Source organism: Macaca fascicularis, chromosome 12, assembly GCF_037993035.2.
Source record: "Macaca fascicularis isolate 582-1 chromosome 12, T2T-MFA8v1.1".
Lineage (NCBI taxonomy): Eukaryota > Metazoa > Chordata > Mammalia > Primates > Cercopithecidae > Macaca > Macaca fascicularis.
Window position 1 is genome coordinate 33,364,709 of NC_088386.1, and position 24,850 is coordinate 33,389,558.

General features: G+C 36.0%; 1 protein-coding gene and 1 long non-coding RNA gene across 4 annotated transcripts in view; one reads left to right on the forward strand and one right to left on the reverse strand.

The window, feature by feature from the left end:
- Window positions 1–8,244, reverse strand: part of LOC102146050 (uncharacterized) — a 111,574-nt gene extending 103,330 nt beyond the window's left edge. For both annotated transcript variants that reach the window (XR_012420935.1, XR_010579860.2), the window contains exon 1: window positions 7,713–8,244. This is a non-coding gene — a long non-coding RNA (uncharacterized lncRNA). The remainder of the gene's footprint in view (window positions 1–7,712) is intronic.
- A 329-nt stretch (window positions 8,245–8,573) lies between these two features.
- Window positions 8,574–24,850, forward strand: part of LOC135964432 (histamine N-methyltransferase-like) — a 49,479-nt gene continuing 33,202 nt past the window's right edge. The window contains exons 1-3 of one of the 2 annotated variants that reach the window (XM_074008590.1): window positions 8,574–8,736; window positions 11,230–11,267; window positions 15,314–15,366. Coding sequence is in view for 1 of the 2 variants with exons in the window: in XM_065525435.2 (XP_065381507.1) it covers window positions 8,600–8,736; window positions 15,314–15,366 (190 nt within the window). In the remaining variant the exon portion in view is untranslated. The remainder of the gene's footprint in view (window positions 8,737–11,229; window positions 11,268–15,313; window positions 15,367–24,850) is intronic. The other variant, XM_065525435.2, reaches the window with a different exon arrangement.

Below are 24,850 nucleotides of genomic sequence, written 5' to 3' on the forward strand. Positions count from 1 at the left end.
TTACTTGGACTCTGCAAGCAGTGAGCATCCAGACCTGTGTTCAGTTACATAAATACTCCCACCATGGTTCATTTCTAGCTACTCATGTGATATCAACCAGCTCACAAAGTTCCTGAAATTCTAACAATCAGCTCCACCATACGAGTGGTTAAAGATCTAAAAGGCAGTCAGTATTTGTTGACTAAAATATAGACACTGCTACATACTCCCAGAAGGGTAAAGCAAATGTGACTGGCAATACAAAAAATGTCCTATGACACAGCAATTTCACTCATGATAATAGAAATGAGTGCATATATCCATGAAAGACAGGTGCAGAAATGTTTCTGCCAGCATTGCTCCTAATAGCCCAAACTGGAAGAAAGAGTGCAAATGCCCAATTAAGTAAAAGAAAATGGTTTTGAAAATTATGGAATATTTATATAATGGAATGTGTATTGACATGAATGAACTGCCGATGCACAAAATGTGGGTGTATTTCAAACATATTATGTAGAGCTAAAGAAGGCAGACACAAAAGACTAGAGTATGCATAGTACTCTGTATGACCCTTTCATATGATGGTCAAGACAAGCAAAACGTATCTGGGAAAGTTAAAGTCCAAATGGTGTTTGTCTCAGGGTGGAGAGAGTATTGTTGATTGCAGACATGAGCTAATCCTCTAGGAGACTAGAAATGTAAATATTATAGAAAGGAGACTTGATCTAGGCAATGGTTATATGGATATATACATATATGAAATTTCCTCCACCTGTATCCTTGAGATTTGTATAGTTTATCATATGAAAATTATGCTTAAAAGTTTTAAAAAGTAGTCTTTGGGCCCCACTGGCATATGTTCTCAGATCATGCCCAAGCAAGGTGTATTAATCCGTTTTCATGCTGCTGATAAAGACATACCCAAGACTGGGAAATTTACAAAAGAAAGAGGTTTAGTTGGACTCATGGTTCCACGTGGCTGGGGAGGCCTCACCATCATGGCAGAAGGCAAGGAGGAACAAATCACATCTTACGTGGATGACAGCAGGCAGAGAGAGAACTTGTGCAGGGCAACTCCCATTTTTAAAACCATCAGATCTAGAGAGATCCATTCACTATCATGAGAAGATCATGGGAAAGACCTGCCCCTATAATTCAGTCACCTCCCACTGGGCTCCTCCCATGACATGTGGATAGTACGAGTTATAATCAAAGATGAGATTTGGGTGGGGACTCAGCCAAATCATATTACAAGGCATCTCAGATAAGAATGTTCTAGCCCAGGAGAATGTTCTAGTGCTGAGGTTTCATAGACTATATTTTTTTGGTATATTGAGCACATACTTCTTCACCAGATGCCAGAGAAGTTTGCTTACCACAATCCCTCTATAAGGGCAGTGAGGCAAAATCTCATTTCACAAATTGTATTATTGTAGTTTTGTTTGCTTTTTTGTTTTGATAGCTGTCCAGTTCTTGCTAATTTTCCAGGTTCTAAATACTTACTGACCTTTACCTTTGAGAGGAGATCTAGTACTTTCAAGGTGACTTAAAAATTTTTTTTATTATTAAATGGAAAGTTAGTTCACAGACTCTTTTTTGTTGTGCCTTATTCTTTGTTCACATCCTAAATATTTCATATAAGCTTTATATCTCTAGAATTTCACGGGATTACTCTATGTCTTTTAACAGGATTTTTCTGTCCATCTTCTCTCTTCCTTCTCAATTAATTATCATCCAAGTATTTCATCTGCATCATAAGACAGTTTGGTTTGTCCCTGATTGGGTATTTTGGGCCTTTCTTGTTTTAAGTTAATTAAAACAAAACTATCATAAACTCCACATTAATAAAGTGTAATTGAAACAACTAAGTCATTAATAGTAACAAAATATATGGCATTATTACCAACTGTGTGACCTTAAGCAACTCACATTGGTAAATTTGCCTAATACCATAAAGTGAAGGGGCTTCTTACCCAGAGACCATCTTTAGGTTATCATTTATGATTTATTGACAATCTTTAGATACAGTGGCTCTACTAGCTATGAATATATATACAACTACTTTTAGTTTCACAAGCCCACAAAAACTTATCTTTTTAAAAGATGGAAGGCATTTAACTAAAACTTCAAGAAAGCTTAAAGATCATCTCACCTCTCGTCTTTCCACATTTTTTTTATATATGGAAAAAAAAGTTTAGAGCAGATTTACCTAGTAAGAGGCAAGGCTTGTATAGCATTCAATTTTCTTGCTTCTTATTTCCATGTTTATGAGAAACTTACCTAAGTCTCCTGCGGAATGTAAGATTCCTGATGCCTATTATATTTGACTGAAGTTCCCAGTCTAATCAAGCTCTAAAATTTTATGTGCTATAATTCCAATCCTCCTTTTGAGACCACAGTTGGATCAATCTTCCTGATAAATTTCAAATAAGCTAGCAGATCAAGTAAATCAATCAATTTGTATAAAATACTGTCTTCCTCCATTCTTGTCAAGTGAAAAGAAAATGGGATTCTTTGACCTATTTGACTAACATATTTTAGCAATATTGCTGTTAACATATACCTACTATGTATTGTGCTATTTAGATGATCGGACATAAGAATAAGAAGCTAGACCAATGAGTATGGTGTTCGGAAGACTAAAGACCAGGATGAACAGAAATATCTGAACAATGCTGTGTAAAAGAAAATGGGTCCTGAAGACTTTGCTATTGTTTTTTCTCCTCTTTTGTTCATTTGTTTATTTTTTGGTGTACCACATACAGAGGAAGAAGAATGAACAAGGGAAAGCCTTTGTTTTTTGACCTAGCAAAGATGGTGTTCTATTAAAAGGTGATAGAAAGAACACAGAATTATTCCACTTTTTCTTTGCTCCTATCTTCTGTAACATGGAAAATAATCTTCATGTTGGAAAGACACAGAAAGGTGAGAGGTAATATGGCATAATTTTTTTAAATGAGCCTTGGAATCAAACATTAATTTGAACCCAGGCTCTTCTCTTAGGAGTTATGCGGTCTTATACTATTTATCTGCTCTGAGTCTCACTTGATGGTATCAATAGTTCCATCCCCCAGAGTGTTAGAAGTATATAAGGCACTTTGACACAGTAACAGCTTAATAATTGATATGTAATAGGGGATGGATGCCCAAAATAGGTAAGAAAATAAATAAGAATTTTAAATTAGGCAATAATTTAAAGTCTAAAAAAATTACATTTCAGTGTGCTGAAAGAACTTATAAAAGCAATATTGATGTCACTGCTGGTAACTTTTGAAAAGTCATGGCAAATGATAGATGTGCTAGATTGTTGCTTCAATTTTCCAAAAAAAAAAAAAAAAGGGGAAAAAAAGATTTTCAAGATTCGGTAATTCTAACCAGCCAGCTAGAAGGAAATTCCAGATGCAGTATGGATTATGAAACAGATATTCTATATGCAATTTTAAAAGGAAGTTGTGATTGCTGAAACCAGCACTTAATCAAACACAAATCATGCTGAAAGCAACAAGATTTCCTCTTTTTTTTTTTTGTCTTTTGAGGGACTGCAAGACTAATCAGAGAAATGTCGTAGCCATGATATATTTGCATCTGAAGAGGACATGTGACAAAGGTTTTATGAATCTTTAATATACTAATGTGCATTATAAATACCCAGAGGAAGCTACTCAGTTCAGCACTTTTTAAATTATTTGACTGTGGAACCCTTTTTTTTGCAGAGTAAAATCTGAAAGAAGTTGAGTTGGGCGGAACTTTGGGAAACACTAGTGTAAGCCTGGAAAATAAATCTCCACTTTTTAGGTAGCTTTGGGTATATTGTGTTTATTTTCAAACATCACCTTTTAAAGAAACCCAGACAAACTAGAGTATTTCCAAAGGAGGGGCTAGAGTAACAAATTATATAACGCTATATTGCAGAAGAAATAATTAGGAGCTATGAAAGAGACACCTTGGGGAGTAAGGTTGTCCTGATGGTTGATTTCAAGTTTTTTAATGGTTGTTATATGGAGACAGAACTGGATTACTTCTGTTTAGTTTAAGCAACCAGAAATAGGAGTACTATCTAAGAATTACAGGGCAGCAGGTTTTGGCTGAATACAAAGATTTTTGTGAGAGCGCTAGTCCTGGGATTTGACAGACCTACAATTCAACACCAGTCCTGCAGTTTTTGGTTAGGTAGCTTAATCTCTCAGAAACTAGGTTTTCTCATTTGTAATAGGGGGAAGTTGATGGAGGTACTACAAAGAGTAAATACTACATTAAATTTTATAAGGTCCATACAATTTCTGGCACATAGTAAGTGTTCAAGGAATGGAATTCTGGTGTTATTGGTAACATATAGAGCTACTCAATAATGAAAAGGATGGAGGACATCTGATAGCAGAGAACATCTCAAGAGTGTAAATGTTCAAGCACATTCTTAATTATTTAAAAAAGAACTGAAAGTCTACTTTGGGCAACACATCGGGGAAGTAGCTGTGACTCAGTTCCTGTCTTTATGAGCTAAGTCACATGGGGACAAGCAGGGGAGTTAAGGCAAATATATTAAACAACAGTAACACAAGGATGAATGCTTGCAAGAATATCAGAAATTATGAGCATGAGTGCTGATTATTTTGAGGGAAATATGGAAGGATATATGAAAGTGGTAGCATATGAAGAATAGAAAATTTTTCAATGGATGTGGTAAGAAAGGAAGCAGCATGTTACAGAAGGAACTATTATGAAGAGAGGCTGTAGGCAAAAAAGCATAGGAACGTATCCAGAGAAGCAGCACAATTTGAAGGGGATATAAACGCAAAACTAGAGATAAAATGAGACACAATTCTGGATAATTATTGGGGGAACTGCAGAGTGGATCTTGTACTTGACTTGGGGGTCAGTGGGGAGACTAATTATTATGAGAGAAAGAAAAGACTGTCTTTATCCAAACTTAAAAAAAAAAAAATCATGAAGTTGACAGTGGCAATAAAATTGGTTAGGATCTGTGTGATTCCTAAAGCAGGAAACCCAATTAAAAAAATAGCACAGTATAGGATAACTGGCCAGCCAAATGCAGAAGGTTGAAACTGCACCCCTTCATTATACCATATATAAAAATTAACTTAAGATGGATTAAAGACTTAAATATAAAACGCAAGACTATAGAAACCCTGTAAGACAACCTAGGCAATACCATGCAGGACATACACATGGACAAAGATTTCATGATGAAGACACCAAAAGCAAAAGTTGACAAATGAGAACTAATTACACTAAGGATCGTCTCTACAGCAAAAGAAAACTATGAACAGGAATAAACAACTGATAGAATGGGAGAAAATTTTTGCAAACTATGCACCTGACAAAGGTCTAGTATCCATCATCTATAAGGAACTTAAGTAAATTTACAAGAAAAAAAAAAAAACATTAAAAGTGGATAGAGGACATGAATAGATACTTTTCAAAAGAAGACACATATGCAGCCAACAATCATATGAACAAAAAGTTCAACATCACTTATCATTAGAGAAATGCAAATAAAAACTACAATGAGATACCACCTCACACCGGTCACAGTGGCTATTATGAAAAAGTAAAAAAATAACAGGTGCTGGCAAAGTTGTTGAGAAAAGGAAACACTTATACCCCGTTGGTGGGAGTGTTAGTTCAACCATTGTGGAAGACAGTGTGGCGATTCTTCAAAGACCTAAAGACAGAAATCCCATTCAACCCAGCAATCCCATTACTGGGTATATTATACCCAAAGGAATATAAATTGTTCTGTTATAAACACACATGTATGTGAATGTTTATTGCAACACTATATGCAATAACAAATACATGGAATCAACCTAAGTGCTCATCAATGACAGACTGGACAAAGAAAATGTGATGTATGTATATCATGGAATACTAAGCAGCCATAAAAAAGGATGAGATCATGTCCTTTGTGGGGACATGGATGGAACTGGAGGCCATTATCCTTAGCAAACTAATGCAGGAACAGAAAACCAAATACTGCATATTCTCACTTATAAGTGGGAGCTAAATAATGAGAAAATATGGAAACATTAGATGGGAAAAACACACACTGGGCCTATTGGAGGTGGAGTGTGGGAAGAGGGAGAGAATCAGGAAAAATAACTAATGGGTACTAGGCTTAATACCTGGGTGGTGAAATAATCTGTAAAACAAGCCCCCATGAAACATATTTACCTATGCAACAAATCTGCACATGTACCCTTGAACTTACAATTTTTTTTTTTTTTAAAATAGCACAATAAGTGAAAAATAAAGAGAATCTCAAGTAGGGTGGAAACAGTGGGAATAAAAGGAAGTCCTCAATGGGATCCACATGAAGAGCAGGCTCTGTTGGAGAATATCTGACAGCAGACAAGGGAGGTGATAGTCTCAGAAGACCAAGTTTCAGTTAAGGGAGGTCTTAGCAGCAGTTTTCCAAGAGAAAGTCATGTCAGGAGTATTCCTCAGCAGAATAGCCAACAGCAACTCTTACTGAACATTTATTCAATAGATGAATACATTATTGGCCATTTTTGGTTTGGGTTAAAATGAAACAAAAACAGAGAGATGTAAACATGAATGAATGAATGATTTGGGTTGAGCTCTAAAGAGAAAAATGGAAGATGGTAATACAAGCAAAAGTTTGTCAGAGTCAATCTGAGGAAACGGAAGGCTGGCTGGATAGAGATGTGAGTAGAGAACTAGCAAAGACCTTTTCCAAGGATGAGTGAAGGGCAGAGGAGCTAAATCAGGGCTTGACCAAATAGGGCCTGTGGCCGAACCCAGCCCTACCCACCTGTTTTGTGCAGCCCATGAGCTACCAATAAATTTTATGTTTTTAAATGGTTAAATTCAAAGAATGATAGCATTTCATGACATGTGAAAATGATATGAAACTCAAATTTCAACTTCCATGAATAAAGTGACGATGGTTTTTGTTATTTTATTATTATTATTATTATTATTATTATTATTTTTGCAGAAAGGACTGGCTTGCACTTTTTAAACATTAGTTATATTATTCTCACTACAACCCTATGAGATAAAATTCGTTGTTCCCATTTTACTGATGAGCAAACTGCAGCTTATATTTCAGCCAAAGTCACACAGTTCATTAAGGACAGAGTCATCCACGGCAATCTGCCTATCCAGATGTTCCATTTTCCCCTAGGGTAAAAGCACTGGCTCTAAGAATAGTGAGAACAAAACATACTTATAAAAGAGAGTTGGGGGAGGGGATTGGGGGCTGGGCATGGTGGCTCATGCCTGTAATCCCAGCACTTTGGGAGGCCAAGGTGAGTGGATCATTTGAGGTCAAGAGTTCAAGCCTGGCCAACATGGTGAAACCCCGTCTCTACTAAAAATATAAAAATTAGTGAGGCGTGGTGGCGGGCGCCTATAATCCCAGTTATTCGGGAGGCTGAGACAGGAGAATCACTTCAGCCCAGGAGGCAGAGGTTGCAGTCAGCGGAGATCGCACCATTGCACTCCAGGTTGGGCGACAGAGCGAGACTCCGTCTCAAAAAACAAAAACAAACAAACAAACAGAAAACAAAGGGAGCTGGGGAGTGTTTTGAATGCTTAGAGGACAGTTTGGGAACTCAATTAGAAGGGGACAGTTTAAGCAGACATATTTCTAAGAGACTTATAATGAGTTAACTCATTTGATCCTCACAACTCCTCCATGAGTTGGATGCTATTATTAACAACTCAGTATTAGATAAAGAATTAGATACCTTCTTAAAGACCACTTCCCAGGAGAAAGACTGTGTGTGAGTACTCTGAAGCTTTGGGTCTTCTGGTGGGTGACACCACTGGGTTTCCAAAGGCTCAACCAGCCAAGCGAAGTGTCTTTGACCTCGTCGTGTTCAAAGTGCTTAGGGAAGGATTCTACGGACTGGGCTTTTACCCTGGTGTCCTGCACTCTTGCTCCAAGACTTCTCTCACCACTCTCAATCCCCTAAATGCAGCTTCTGACAGCTTCTAGCTACGAGTTCTTGGGCTCCTCCTTGGTGACTTCCTCTTAAGATAATTTGAGTTACCACAAATCAGCATTTGAAGAAATGCAGCAGATAAGTTGAAAATTTAAGTGCTGAGGGATGTCAAGGCCAAAACAATCCTGTAGAAAGCCCAGAGGCAGATGACAGTCTTTCGTCAAAGATTTCACTGCTGTAGATTTCTGAGAGTGCTGTGTAGCTGTCCTTTTCATCCTGCGTTTGCCACTTTGAACAGTCACTTTCACACTTGGAACTTACTTGCGGCTCTGCTGACAAAACAGGAAGTGATTTGAATACAGTCTGTTTTTATGACCTTTCAACATCAGGAGTTTGAAAAGTTTTAGCAGTGTATTTACAGCCTTGCTTTAGTACTTCTATTTCTTATAAAACAACCGTGTAGGGGTTAAAGTATCAGTGCAAAGTGCTGTTCAAACATTGAGTCAGCAATGAGCTCTGCACGCCAGCCTTTGGTGCATGTTAAATTCAAAACAAGCCTAGCGTGTTTTTTTTTTTTTTTTTTTTTTGGATAGAAACGGGTGGGGGTGGGGAAAGAATGAAGGAACTGGGAAGAGAAGGAGGGGAAGTTAAACCTTGCTTCCCACTCTGTCTTTCTCAGAAAACCAAACATGGCATCTTCCATGAGGAGCTTGTTTTCTGACCACGGGAGATATGTTGAATCTTTCCGGAGGTTTCTCAGCCATTCCACGGAACACCAGTGCATGCAGGAATTCATGGACAAGAAGCTGCCAGGCATAATAGCAAGGTAACAAAAGGGACGTTGTTGTCAAAGGGACAAGCCTGAGACTCGCTGTGCGTCAGTGATAGATGGGTCTAGCTCAGCCTCGCAGGCTGGGCACGGGGATAAGGGCGAGTTACTGATAGCAACTCCCCCTCGTCCCCCTCCTCGCTGCCCTGCCCTGCCTTTCTCCTGCAGTGCTTTGGTTCCATGTTTGCTTTAAACACTCAAAGGCTCCCATTTGTGCTGTATTTCCAGCTGCATAGAGATAAGTGTTAACCATTTGAAGGCATAAATCCATGTTCATTTGGAAAAAGATAAGATGCTAATCTTCGAACTCAGACTTTTCAGCCCTTCTCCAAATTTTACATCCCCAAAAAGGCCCAAAGGGAGTCTGGTATGCTTTTCATCAGAATCAAATATAAATAGTTGCCAAAGTACGATTTGCCCTGAGGATTGAGTCCCTCAGTTCTCATAATATCCATTTAAATTCATTTTCCTTGTCCATTGTTATAGTTATCACTCTCTTCCCCAAAATTGTCTTTTTCTTTCAACTTAATATTAGCAATGTGTTCCTTAAAAAAAGAACCATTTTCTCATTATCAGTGAAACTCACTGGTTCCTATCCTTCTTGCAGAGTTCTTTTTTGGGGTGATTAATGTGTTCAATTTGTGCCAGAGCTGATAAGCATTATGAGAGTAACAGATTCCACATGCTAAAGATAATCAAATCACCTATCTAGGGGTGATTTGCTGTAACTCACTCTGCTTCAGGAAATAATAATGGAAAACTGGGAAGAAATGACTATGGATCCAATTTGCAAACAGCAAAGGAAAGTGGTATTTTATCTTTTGCTGAATTTCTCTATTGTAGGCCTGAAATTCTTTCACCTATGTCTGACCAGAGCAGGCATTATTAGATGTATATAAAATTTTATTTCCCTTTCTATTTAACATGATTCAGATTTTAAATGTTAGCTTTCAAAAAATAGGATACTATATATTAAAAATTAATATATAATAGGATAAGGATGCCAAACATCAAAGCAGATGGCAAATACAGATAACTTCTTATCTAGGAACTAATTATAGTTAACCTCTTTGGGTTTCTTTGCTCACTTATAAAGTTTAAGGTAATGAGTTAATTTCTCAATTCTTTTCCAGTACCAAAAGTATTGCTCATGTCTGTAGCTTACCAGATTTTTGGTTTTCTTCAGCCATACAGAGTTTGGTTTGAAGAGGTGCTGTGGATGGAGATAACGTAATAAAAGATGAATGACCCCTTCCTTATCTTCAAAGTTTAAATCTAACTGGAAATATTATAAAATCTGTGAAAGACTGAAGAATTTTTAAGGGCACACTGTGTGTCTTTTAACAATAGTATATAGTTAGGAATGATCAAACTCAGTGTCATTTATTTAAAAAGTAATTTTTTCCTGAAGGTAGTGTTTGAAATAAGATTTAGCTGAAGAACCTTTAAAATTGTTGCTTAAAGTTGTCTATGAGTTATGAAGTACCAAAACGTGATTAGGATATGCTTTGTGTATGTTAGGGCAGGGTTTGTTGAGTTGGTGGCTCACTGTGCTAATTGAGTGTGGAGCGAGCATATTAACATTTTATTAAAGCAAGACATGCTCATATTTTAAAACATCAAATGGTTCTAAAAACAATCAAATGGTTCTAAAGTGGGTGGGGCCTATAACAAATCCCACCCACTCCATTCTTGATTCTCACTCTCCAGAAGCAACCACTTTCAGCACTTTGAAATCTTTTAGTTATTTATGGAATTTTCTTTCATAATTCAAAATAACATGTTATTTTTCTGTTTCTTCATTTTGCTGTATTAAAATAGCTAATTAGCATGCATATTTCCCACCCTTTCATGTCACCATATTTAGTCAAAATTTTGGTTAAATAATTTGAGTGTTTATGTTATTTTGCCTATGTACATATTATTAATAATTGAGCGATATATTAGACTATGCTTACATTTCCTTTTATGTACAACTTTTTGTTTTCCCTAGAGTTGACTATTGCCTTAATTTTGGTTTCTTTTCTTAGTTCTCTATGTACCTATTACTACTTTGATTCCGAAGCAGATATACTAATCTCGTCTCAATGTATGCAAACATATCAAGGAATCTGTTTATTTTACCCCAAGGGAACAACTTTTCTGAAGCCCTCTGTTCTTTTTTTCAGTTTAGGAAGATCTGCTTTGGCCTGCTATACAACTGTTAAGGAGGGAGTTTATTTCACTTTCTGAGAATCATTTTCTTTCTGAAGTATTTAACTCCCTGATTCTGTATCTCATGCCTTTCATTTGTTTCCTCAGTCCTTTGTTTCCTGAACCAATTCTTTAAAAGCTTTAATAGTGAATGAGAGGTAAACTTTTTGAGACTTTGTATGTTTAAAAATCCCTCGGTTCTATGTTCATCGTTAGACAGTTTGACTGGATATAGAACTGTATACTGAAAACAGTTTTGTATCATAGATCCAAAGGTACTTTTACATTGTCTTTTAGATACCAGAATTGCTGTTAACAAATAAAATACTGGCCAGGTGTGTTGGTTCGTGCATGTAATCTCAGCACTTTGGGAGGCTGAGGCGGGAGGATTATTTGAGCCCAGGAGTTTGAGACAAGCCTAGGCAACACAGCAAGATCCCATCTCTACAGAAAAAGTAAAAAAATTAGCTGAACAAGGTGGCGTGCACCTGTAGCACTGGCTACTCCAGAGGCTGAAGTGGGAAGATTGCTTAAGTCCGGGAGATCAAGGCTTCAGTGAGACATGATTGTGACATTGCACTCAGTCTAGATGACAGAGTGAGACCCTGTCTCATACAAGAGAAAAAAAGAAATCAAATGCTACTCAAAATTCTCATCCTTGGCTTGTGGAATAACTTTTACATTATGTGTTTTGTCTTCACTATTTTGAACTTTTTAGAATCTGATCTCTAGTACTCTGAAATTTTAAAATAGTGAGTTGTGAAATGGTTCCTTTTCACCCATTTTGTGGGTACTCCCTGGGCTAATTCAGTTGAGATTCAGACCCTTCAGTTATGAGGAACTTTGGTAATCATTCCTCCCCTCTGTTTTATTTTTCTGAAACTTTTACTCATCAAATACTTCCTGGATTGATTACCTAATTTTCTTGTATTTCCAGTTTGCTACGACTTTCTCTTTCAGCCTATCTATTAATTTTTTACTATTATATTTTTAATTTCCAAGAATGTTTTCTATAGCATTCTTTTCATCATTATCAGATGTAATACCTTCTTATTCATTACAAAATGTTCCTCTGCTCTCTCTGCCTCTTTCAGTCTCTGTTTCTTATGTTCGACAGCCTAATAAGCCTTGGTTTTCTGTTCAATCAAATAATGAGGCGCTAAAAGGTAGTCAGTTTCTCTTTGTGTAAGTCAGGGCAGGGTTTGTTGAGTGAGTAGCTCACTGAATAATTGAGTGTGGCCTCAGCTCTTTCCTGGGTGATCCTCAGATATAAAATCATGTTAACTTTATTACTGAGATGATTTGTTTCCCTATGGAGGAATTCTTCAATTCCCTATTTGGGGGTAGATGGTGGGGCAGGGCTTGGTGGCAGGAAAAATTATAGTATATAACTATAAATAGTAAACTTGGTTATTGGTGTTGCATATAAAACTTTTAAATCCTTGGCTAGAAAATAGTAAGTTTTCAATAATTATTTGCTGTCATTATAATATGTGAAATGGGATGAATGATAGTATCTAACTCATAGAGGAATTTTAAGGATTCAAAGAGGTGATTCACATAAGTCACTTACATGTGCCTAGAATCATAATAATTGCTAATATATGTGGAGTGCTTGTCATGTGCAGTTACATTTCTAAGAGCTTTACATGAATTAAATAATTGAATCCTCACAATTTCTCCATGAATTAGAAACAGTTACTAATAATCCTACAAGAGAGGTGATATTATTATCTTATCTCACAGAGATGTCAAATAACTTGCTCAAGGTAACGTATCAGTAACCTGGGATTTCAACTTGGGTCCTCTGCTTCATAGCCTCCCTATGCTGTCATAGATGTAAGCATTTTAAAGAATGAACAAAAGGTTAAGATAGAAATGGATATGTTAGGATGCAGGATTATGAACTGGAGGATAATTAGAACTGAAAAAGGCAACTCATTTATAGGTGTTCTTGACCCTAGACTTTGCAAGATTCCTTTAGAACCTTACTTCAACCTTTGTTCCCATCCTGTGACTGTGCAAGCTTTTGCAATGAAGACAAAACACAGGTTTGTTTACCATCCCACAGTCCAAAGAAACAAACACCATCCTTTTCCCTTCACGGTTCCCCTGTAGCAGTCATCTCTTATCCATCTCTCTTTCATCCTTTTTCAACAGACTCCAGATCTGCTTCCTCATTTTTGAGCTCACTTTTAATCCCATTGCCATCTGACTGCAGTCCTCAGTCTTCTTTTTCTCAAAAAAGGACATTCATACAGCCAACAGACACATGAAAAAATGCTCATCATCACTGGCCATCAGAGAAATGCAAATCAAAACCACAGTGAGATACCATCTCACACCAGTTAGAATGGCAATCATTAAAAAGTCAGGAAACAACAGGTGCTGGAGAGGATGTGGAGAAATAGGAACACTTTTACACTGTTGGTGGGATTGTAAACTAGTTCAACCATTATGGAAAACAGTATGGTGATTCCTCAAGGATCTAGAACTAGATGTACCATATGACCCAGCCATCCCATTACTGGGGATATACCCAAAGGATTATAAATCATGCTGCTATAAAGTCACATGCACACATATGTTTATTGCGGCACTATTCACAACAGCAAAGACTTGGAATCAACCCAAATGTCCATCAGTGACAGACTGGATTAAGAAAATGTGGCACATATACACCATGGAATACTATGCAGCCATAAAAATGGATGAGTTTGTGTCCTTTGTAGGGACATGGATGCAGCTGGAAACCATCATTCTCAGCAAACTATCGCAAGAACAGAAAACCAAACACCGCATGTTCTCACTCATAGGTGGGAACTGAACAATGAGATCACTTGGACTCGGGAAGGGGAACATCACACACCGGGGCCTATCACGGGGAGGGGGGAGGGGGGAGGGATTGCATTGGGAGTTATACCTGATGTAAATGACGAGTTGATGGGTGCTGATGAGTTGATGGGTGCAGCACACCAGCATGGCACATGTATACATATGTAACAAACCTGCATGTTATGCACATGTACCCTAGAACTTAAAGTATAATTAAAAAAAAGAAAGAAAGAAAGAAAGAAAGAAAGAAAGAAAGAAAGAAAGAAAGAAAGAAAGAAAGAAAGAAAGAAAAACCAGAAAACAAAAAAGAAAAAAAATTACTATCTAAACCCCATAGCACCTAACAATGTTCTAGGAATTATTAAAATTATTACTTCAAACTTTATATTAAAAACATGAATGAACTTAAAAAAAACTGCTATTATTAAAGACACTCATATTGCCAAATTCGATGTAGATTTTTCCTTTTTTAAGTAGTACACTCTGCTGCTTTTGCTACGACTAAGGGCTTTCTCTGCCTCCAGTTACTCTAGTACTTCTCTGTGCTTTCTTTTCTTCTCTGTCTTCTTTGTGTATTCTTCACAATCCAGTTATCTTTAGAAGTTGATATTGGATCACCATCCACTACTACTCTAACTCTGCAGTAACTTTGGGTGATGGAATCTACTCTTCTAGCATTGACTATTACTTTATGATGATGATTCTCCAGAATACATCCCTGGCCCCGATTTCTCTTCTCCTAGCTTAAATCTTGCAAATTCAAATGTTTGCCGAATTCTTATTTATTTTTTTAAAAAGCCCTGACAAAAACATAAGCTTGTTACCAAACTATATTTCTCAGCTTCCTTTTTGGCATCACCCTTTTCCCAGTCATCCAAGCCTGAAACAGGGAAGTCATTGCGCACCCATATTTTTTTTTTCTTACGTCTTCACATCAGTCTAACAGCAAGTCCTACTGGCTTATTTCCCAATCTATCTACTTCATTCTATTTCTAGTACCTGAGTCATAATTCAGGGCTTTATTGTCTCACATATCATTTTGAGAGCAAAGTGATATCTATTTTTTTAATGCCTAGGATAGAATACACATAATACATGTTTAATAAACATTTGTTCATTAAAAGTAAGGTAAAAAAAAAAAAAAAGGGGGGTAGGGGAGGAAAGAAGGCAGACATTATAGATAGTGGGAACCACCTGAGCCTTTCCCCTATCTACGATGGGTGGCTTATTATATTACCAGACTCGAAACTCCACTTTTTCTATTCTTGTTCTCCAAACAATATTCAAACAAATGGCATTTTCTACCTCTGAGATGTACATAATGCCATTTCCAAGTCTCCCAGTTCAAGATTGTTAATGAATAAAACCTGTATTTTGAAATATACTCTAAAGATGGCAATATAACTGGTATAATTGGGAACTTTCATGTTGGCCTAGTTTTCGTTCATTGTATTTTTAGTCTGTTCTCTTCAACTAGACTAGATAATCAGATTTCACAAAGCACCTAACACATTTTTCTAAAACTACATATTTTTTTTTCTTTCAGGATTGGAGACACAAAATCAGAAATTAAGATTCTAAGCATAGGCGGAGGTGCAGGTACGAATAATATATTTTTAAAGTTTATATTTCACTTCAAACATTATACTGTGTGATGACAATATTGTTCATTTTTTAAGAAAGGTTTCTTTTTCTTTCTTTTTTTTTTTTTTTTTTGCTGTTGGAAGAGATCAGCTTATTAAAACTAGCAATATTACTTCAACTAACATTAATGCCCCCAGAGATTTACAGGGTATAGGACACTAGCCTTCATTACTATCTCTATTGTGAATAAGGGATGTGACTTATTCTTTTAATAAATGAAAAATCAAATAATCAAATAGGATAACTTTAAGGGTAACTCTTATCCAAAATGATTAAAATACTCACAGAAAAGGAAAATCTCATAAGAAGCTTCTTAAGCTTGTGCCACTTAAAGCCTTGTTCATGGACTGGTTACTGCTTTTCAAACTGTTATTTGCCCATGTGAAGATTAGAAATATGCACTGGAATATAAACTGATGCATAGCTTTTTTCATTGAGAAAGTCTCACCATGGGGAAAAATTGTGCTCAATGACAGAGTTAATTTACACTCTTGTGGACACATTCTTTGAGTGGCATGGGCCTAATCTGTTCCCTTCCTCTTAGTTCCAAAACTGAATGCTTAGAATTACCTCTAGCATTCAGAACACTGCTAAGCACCCCCCGTTTTTTTTTTTTTTTTTTTTTTTTTTTTTTTTTTTTTTTTTTTTTTTTTTTGACGGAGTCTCAGTCTGTCGCCCAGGCTGGAGTGTGCAGTGGTGCAATCTTGGCTCAGTGCAACCTCCACCTCCCGAGTTCAAGCAATTGTCCTGTCTCAGCATCCTGAGTAGCTGGGATTACAGGCGCCAACCACCACACCTGGCTAAATTTTGTGTTTTTAATAGAGATGGGGGTTTCACCATCTTGGCCAAGCTGGTCTTGAACTCCTGACCTCATAATCCACTCACCTTGGCCTCCCAAAGTGCTGGGATTATAAGCGTGAGCCAACACACCCAGCCCTAAGCACCCTTTTACAGGCATTTTATAGTCTCATTACTTTTAGATCCAGCATTTTCATTCTAGGGGAAAATTGAAACTCTGGAAAGGTAGATGAACACAGATAACTCGGCCCCCAATGAACTGTATGATCTTGGCTGAAACATCAGTAAAATGAGAACAATTAATGTTATCTCATAAGGTTGTAGTGAGAGTGATATAGGTAGCATTTACAAAGTGCTTAGGACATCTTATTGCTCCTGGAGGGTGAAGGTTATTCTCTTCTGCAAAAGTGAAATAAGTTTCATCTCAAGACTTTTCCTCATATCAACTCCTGAACAGTGTTTGCTTCATTTTTAAGTTGCTAGTCATCTGGAAGTTTGGGTTAATGCATTATTATGTATGAAATATGTAGATATATTATTGATATATTTATCTTTAGTTATTTTATTTTGCCTGAGTGATAGTTCAATAATGGTTACAATTTGATATCAAGTGGACCCTATTGTCACTTGTAACTTAATGCCAAGTGGTAATCCCTTGAACCTCTTAAGTATAAGTGTTCTAGTGCCTCATGAATGAGTTGAATTGTGGCTCATATTAACACAAAGATAACTCTAATGAAATGAGATCACTAATTTTTTGTTTTTTTGTTTGTTTGTTTTTTGAGATGAAGTCTCACTCTCTTGCCCAGGCTAGAGTGCAGTGGCACGATCTTGGCTCACTGCAACCTCTGACTCCCAGGTTCAAGCAATTCTCCCTGCCTCAGCCTCCCAAGTAGCTGGGATTATAGGAACCCGCCACCACACCAGGCTAATTTTTGTATTTTTTAGTAGAGATGGGGTTTCGCCGTGTTGGTCAGGCTGGTCTCGAACTCCTAACCTTGAGTGATTTGCCTGCCTCAGCCTCGCAAAGTGCTGAGATTACAGGCATAAGCCACCATGCCTGACAGAGATCGTTGATTGTAATGTCATTATTTGTTAATTTTTCTTGAAATACACTGTGATATAGTGTAATAAGAAGTAATCCTTAAAATCATTTTACTTTATTATCATCTTGCACCAAGAAAATAGAAACCAACAAAGACAGACAATGAAGGGGATTGCCATGAACAATACCATGGAGGGTATTTAAGCTAAAATACTTTGTTATTGGTTACGGATACTTTAAGTCCCCAAAATTATAATACTTATGAATTGTCTAAAGAATGTCTTATTAATTCATTTAACCAAGACAATTATTTCCTGTGTGTTTTGGATATGAGTTTCAGGCAACCAACAGGCAATGAGACTATCATTTGATAGTGTCACTTGTGCTTGGACAAGAAGAGAAGCCCTACAAGAAAAAGTAATTAAAAACAATCTCTATCATGGCCAAGTTAATTGACCTTTTAATATAAAGTTAATTGAATTTCTAATGCAAATTTATCCAGATGCTTATAATCTATCTAGAGAAAGGAACATTTGGCCTGCACGGTGAGTCCTTACATAAAGGTGCGCATAGAAGCTGATATAGAGAACTTAACAAAATAGAGGGAGCAACTCTTGGAGTTCTTCTGACTGAGCCCCAATAATGTATTAATAACAAGCTCTGCCTTGGGGAGAATGTGGGTGCCCTTTAAGGTCACTTTTCATAAGAAATCAATCAGAAATATAAGAAAAACTCCAAGAAAAATTCAAGTTATATATACTTAGTTTTCACTACCCAACCAAGTTATATGAAATCAAAAGCAATGCATTTAAAATCCCTAGGTCTAGGTGTCTGTTGCTTGAAAAACCAGTGTTTTGAGGGGAGAGGACACTCTACTTCAGTTAGTTTGAGTGCTGACGTAGCAATTGAGAGATGGTTATCTAATCACCTATTATTGGCCTGACTGCAGAACAATGCATTACTATACAGCAAGGAACTTTCTATCCTTGCCTTACAGAAATGGTCTTCGCACATATTCTATGATCTACAGGGTGCCTGAAAGTTTTGTATTGTCCCATGGCTTGAGTATCCTTCCAAATCATTCATTAAACTCCAGTGCCTAGCAAATGAAGCCGTTGATCCTGTTCAGTCCTTTGTGCTCAGCTCCTGTAATGTATCTCATAGGGTCCCATTTCTGTCTTAGTTTACAGGTTTTACTACCTCAATTTTCTTTCCTTGTTTGCACAGATAGGTAGGCACATGGCTTTGGTGCAAATATTCTCTAAGCATTCATAATGGTGCTACCACTTCTCCCACCGTGCTTCAAAAACACACAAAAGCAAACCAGCTAAAAGCCTTCCTAGATGAAATTGCTACTTTTATACCACTTAATTATCGTGTTTTGAGGTGGGGGGGTCTATTTGATTTTTTCAGAGACATGAGCAGGGAGAGGATGCACATGTGCCCTATCGATTGGCTTCTCCTCTTGAGTCTGGTGTTTGTGTGGAAAGAGTTTTCATAGTTTAAGAGAGACTGTAAGGTTTTTGCAAAAGGTGCTTGGCACTTCAGTTTAGAAGCCAAGCAATTATTAGGGCTCTGAGAAATTCGAAAGAAAGGAAATAGATGGCAAACTCTTTGAGTCATCTTCCATATCAATAAAGTATAACTGATAAATAACACTGTTATCCATAGATTTTGCATTCTAATGTTAGGAAAATGTATGAAATAAATATTATATGAACCCAATAGGAATAAAGAGAGGAAAACAAACCATGAACAGAAACACAGACCATGTAACTTTTACAGAGAACAAACTGGGAAGTGTAAAGTTATGCATGTATGTTCATGTATATGAGCTTGTGTGCTTTAATGAGACACAATGAGTAGCCAGAATTGCTTTATTCAGGGTCTTGAAGTATTCTTGTTGTCATTTTCTGCAATTGTTTTTAGGTTTTGAGAGTAATGCATATATTTTAAATCTCATAGAACATACTTTTGGATCCATCAGCATTGGTGCTTCCATAAATTAAACTTCTCAATGGGTGTTCATTGTTTTTCAACTTCTAATGAGTGTTGCCTTCATGCTAGATGGTACATGGGAAAAAAGAATCCCATATTCTTTTTGGTAAGAGAGAATGCTATTAATTTACAGTGCATATATTTATACCTGAAAAAATGTTCCGGAAAGCAGTCATGGCCAATGTGTTCTCCTTGCTCTAGGCTCTGCTTAAAGGATAATCATTTTATCTTTCCCACTATTTGGTTCTTATGTTCAAATGCCAGAAAACTTTTTAAGAGTTAGAAAGAACTACAACTCAAATAATCACATTTAATCCAGCTTTCCTGCTTCTATTTTCATTAACCTATTGTATACTAACTCAGCCACTATATCATTGCTATACCAATAATTGTATTTACATTTATAATTTTTTAATCCACTCAAGCAACTCACATATGAAATACAGGTGTTATCCACCCTCATAATATTTTCTGTCATAATTTTTCTGACATATGTTGAGAGCAGTTTGATGGTTCTCTTGTTCTGCAACATATAGACACCAGCATTTCTACAGACGTTAAAACCTAAAAGAAACTTAAGAGACCATCAACACTCTCACTTCACAAATAAGAAACCTGGAGACCAACAAGGCAGAACAAAACCCAGATCTCTTGACTTTAGTCCAGTCCAACAAATTGCACTAAACAGATTTAATAATTAATTCTTAACTTGCTAAGGGAGAAAGTGTCTGAGACAGCTCTCTATCAATTTAGACGTTTATTTTACCAAGATTGAGGATGCAACTGAGAAAAAGAGACACAGGTTGCAGTAGCATCTGTGATCTGTGCTTTTTCCAAAGAGGTGTTTGAGGGCTTCAATATTTAGAGGGGGAAAAGAAGCAGGAGAGAAGGAGGAAAGAAAGTAATAGGGAGGGTAGGTAGTGAGGTAAGTGGTCACTTTCTTGTGAGGGTTTGATTAGTACTCACTGAATCCACATGTTATATGTAAAAGGAGGGGGGCCACCTGGAGAAACAGTGGCCTTCTATCATTGCACCTATCTGTTTACATACGAAAAGGAAGACAGATTTTGTGTGACCCAGTTCTCAAGTGTAACTCTTCCTTTTAACATAGTGAGTTTGGAGTCCCAAGATTTTATTTTCCTTTCACAAGAGAAATTAGGTACTTAGCAATGACTAGCTATTTGACAATCTAACCTTATCAGATTATTAATCTTGTCTCCTTTCATAAATGACATGTTAAGGTAACACAGAAGCTTAATACTTTAAGCTGATTGGATAGCAATAGAATGAATGTAATTCAAGTAGGAACTGGAAGATCCAGTGTGTCAGGTTTAGAAACTAGGAGGTGGCAGGAAGCAAAGGTTAATATTTACCAATGATCCATAGTAAGCCAACAGTACAGATCAACAAATTTAAAATATGTGAGGAAATGTAGGGAACTGAGGTATTTTTTGCTTGGAAAAAAGAATTTGATTATGCTAATTGCCATTTTTGTATATTTTCTGATGGGCAAACAATAGAATATCTGCCCTCAAAGTGCCAATGGTTGAAAGCTTCAGAGAGTGATTTCTTGGCTCAGTGTAAGAGCATGTTGGCCGGGCCTGATGGCTCATGCCTGTAATCCCAGCACTTTGGAAGGCCGAGGTAGGCGGATCACCTGCTAGGTCAGGAGTTCGAGACTAGCCTGGCCAACATAGTGAAACCCCGGCTCTTCTAGAAATACAAAAATTAGCTGGGCATGGTGGCACATGCCTGTAATCCTAGCTACTCGGGAGGCTGAGGCAGGAGAATTGCTTGAACCCGGGAGGAGGAGGTTGCAGTGAGCCAAGATCAGGCCATTGCCCTCCAGCATGGGCGACAGAGCAAGACTCCATCTAAAAAAAATAAAAAAAAAAAAAGTAGAAGAGCATGTTAATGATGAAACTTGTCCATAAATAGAAAATAACTTCCACTCCTTGGGAGATAAAAAGTTACCTGTCATTCTAGTGGTGTTAGCATAGGTTGGAGAAATACTTTACAGATATATTATGGAAGGGACTCAGGCGCTGATTTCTTGTGTGTTTGAGCCATTAAACATGCTTTGAGTCTTGAAATCTTCTTTTATGAGTCACCTTCTAGAGAAGAGGTAGGATTTTTTTTTTCAGAATAGTGTGGCTATTACCATGTTTGTTGTATTGAGGAAGTGGTATTCTAATGGGGTTTCTAGACCTGCAGACAATTTTGGGAATGGATTTTAATTGCTTGTAATGAAAAATAAGTAAAAACTAATGTACTTATATGCAGCATCATAGCAGTTACTCCTTTATCAGAAGGTTATAGATTATAATCATAAACTAATCTACAAGATTTAGAACTACTTTAGATAAACGCAGTTATAGTTTGGGGCATCATTTTATTAAAGGCATTTATTAAAATATATGATTAAAAATAAAATATTCTTCATAATTTTACCCAAATAATTTACCCCATTGTATTGTATTTAAAACTTTCAGTGAACATTGAGGTATTGTTAAAGACAGATAAGTTACAGATTTGAGAGAATGGAACATAGTGTTAGAACACCGGAATGATTGTCATTAAAAGTAGAGTAAACAAGATTGTTTTTGGCTAATTCAATAAGGTTTGAAACAGCAAAACAAGGGATAATGAACCAAGTGAGGACAAAACTATCATTGCAGATTAAATGATTGTATACTTACAAAAGCAAATAAACTTAGTTCTAAAGCCTTAGAATTAATGAGAATGCAGCAATGGGCTTATACAGGTGACACAGAAAAAAAGCAATATGGTAGGTTCTCATTTTGTTTTGTTGTTGTTAATGTTAGACTGTTTTCCGTTCCCAATTTTATTATTTACAATCTACATAAAAGTCCATGGCATGTGTTTATCTGTAATTTTGCTGAAGGACAAATTTGTATCTTGCCAGTTTTTGTGCCATTTTGGTCTGCGGTGTCTTAATTAGTGAGTAAGTTTCCTCTTGACAGTCACACTGAATAAAACTTTGCAATTTAATATACACGGTCATGTAACTCTGGTGTAGGCGACCTGTTGTTATCTTCATTTTATAGATGGTGAACCTAATAATATATGCCTGAAGGGAACTAGGGAGGTTACAGGGCTTGAGATCAATTCCCTGGGTCTCCTTCAGCTTGATCTCTATTAACAATAACAATCTGAGAGAAATAATGAAAAAATATTTGGTTAATTAGCTAATAATATATTTTATTCAAAATATAAAAAAGGAAAGTTCAAATGCTTACTAAGAATAATTCAAGAAGGCTTAAAAACCAATAACATATAATACTGATGAGGTTACAATGATATGGAAGCTTTCATGTGTAAAAGGTAAGGGTATGAAATTAAAATTTCCCTGAAAGTAATTTGGCATTCTATAGCAAGAACAGTTCTGATTTTTATCTAATATGCCCTGGCCTGGCCCTGCTGGTTGTTAAAAATACTGAAATTCTTGATAAACAGCTACTTTTCTTCCATATTACCACAGTCCCAGATATTGCCTCAGTGCTTTCTCCTGGACATCCTGCCTTGCCTCCCCACCCCCCATCTCCAGGGCTCCAGCAACTGGCCTGGCCTTGCCAGTCCAGGAGGGCTGCTAGGACTATGCTACAGTTCCTCAGCTTGCATCCTTTCTGAGCACCTGCCACCGTTGTAGTTGGGCTTTTTGTTGTTGTTGTTGTTTATCACTCTTTTTAAAAATATCATCACAGATCAAGAGTCTTATTCCAATCATTAATTCCCATTATGGGAATTAACTTAAAAAAATTAATATTTTTGCACAAAAATTTATGGCTCATTTTCAGTCTCCTCACAGTAGCAAAACATCTAAAACTATATATGAGACTGAAGATAGTCAATTTTAAGTATATTTATATGTGTTTATATTAACTATACTATAGTTATATGTGTATATATTAACTATGCTATTTATAATATAATTATAAAATATAGCATTATATAATTATAATTATATAATATATAATATAGTATTTTATATTATAACTATATTATATAGCATATATCATATATAATATATAATACCATATATACTATTTTATATAGCATAACTATATTATGTATGTTATATAGTATATATGGTATATAATATATACCTAATTATAACAATACCATATAGTATACATAATACCATATATAATATGAATAGTATTATATATAATATATAGTATATATTATACTATATTATAATATATATCATATATACTATATGTTGTATATAATGTTATATATAATACTATATAGTATATATAATACTATATATACTATATATTATATAATATATACTATACTATATTATATTATATATACTATTATATAATATAGTATATAATATATAATATATAATAGTATTATATAATACTTTATGACTATGTAATATAATATAATTATATAATATATAATATAGTCTTATATAATATATAGTATAAAGTATACTCCATATTACATAATAGGTAATATACACAAAATAGGTAATCATATTATATATAAGTAATATATTATATAATATATAATTGGTAATACATTATATAATATATAGTATACTACATAAGCATACTATATTATATAATATAGTATATTGTATAATATATAGTATAGTTTATATATGTTATATAGTATAGTTAGTATATGTGTTATTTATAGTATATAATATATAAAGTATAGTTTATGTATATATAAGACAAATTAAATGTAAAATTATATTTTCACATATAAACATATATCCATATATATTTCCATGTATAAAGTATATACAAATACAAATATAAATGTATTTTACATAAATGTATACTTTTATTTATATTATATATGAAAGGTTAATGATTAAATGAATTATTTCACATGTCCATTTAAGAGAATATAGTATAGCCAGTACAAATAACACATTAAAATAAATTTTGATATATTCATAGTTTAACACTCAAGAGAAAGGCAAAATAATTTATATACATCATAATAATCTCACCTAGATAGACTAAGAAAAACCTTGATTTGATCAATGGAGAAAAATAAAAGTTTAGGGAGCAGTGAGATGTTTCTTTTCTACTTTTTTACCTTTTTCTATGTCCCGAGTTTTCTGCATTATTAATTTTTAGCCAGAGAGAAAAAAACAAAACTATAGTTTTATATATGAGAGATGATGGTAGGGACTAGACCCCCTGGCCTCTCCTTCATCTCCTTCAGCTAATTAGCTGAAGCCCAAAGCACTGCTCCAATAAGTGTGTTTTCCTGACAGCTTTTCTTCAGAAGATTTTGATTCACCTGTAACGGTTTTTTTTTTTTTTTGGTGACGTAGTCTACCTCTGTCGCCCAGGCTGGAGTGCGGTGGCGCGATCTCGGCTCACGGCAAGCTCCGCCTCCCAGGTTCACGCCATTCTCCTGCCTCAACCTCCCCAGTAGCTGGGACTACAGGCTCCCGCCACCACGCCCGGCTAATTTTTAAATATTTTTTAGTAGAGACGGGGTTTCACCGTGTTAGCCAGGATGGTCTCCATCTCCTGACCTCGTGATCCTCCTGCCTCAGCCTCCCAAAGTGCTGAGATTACAGGCGTGAGCCACCGCGCCCGG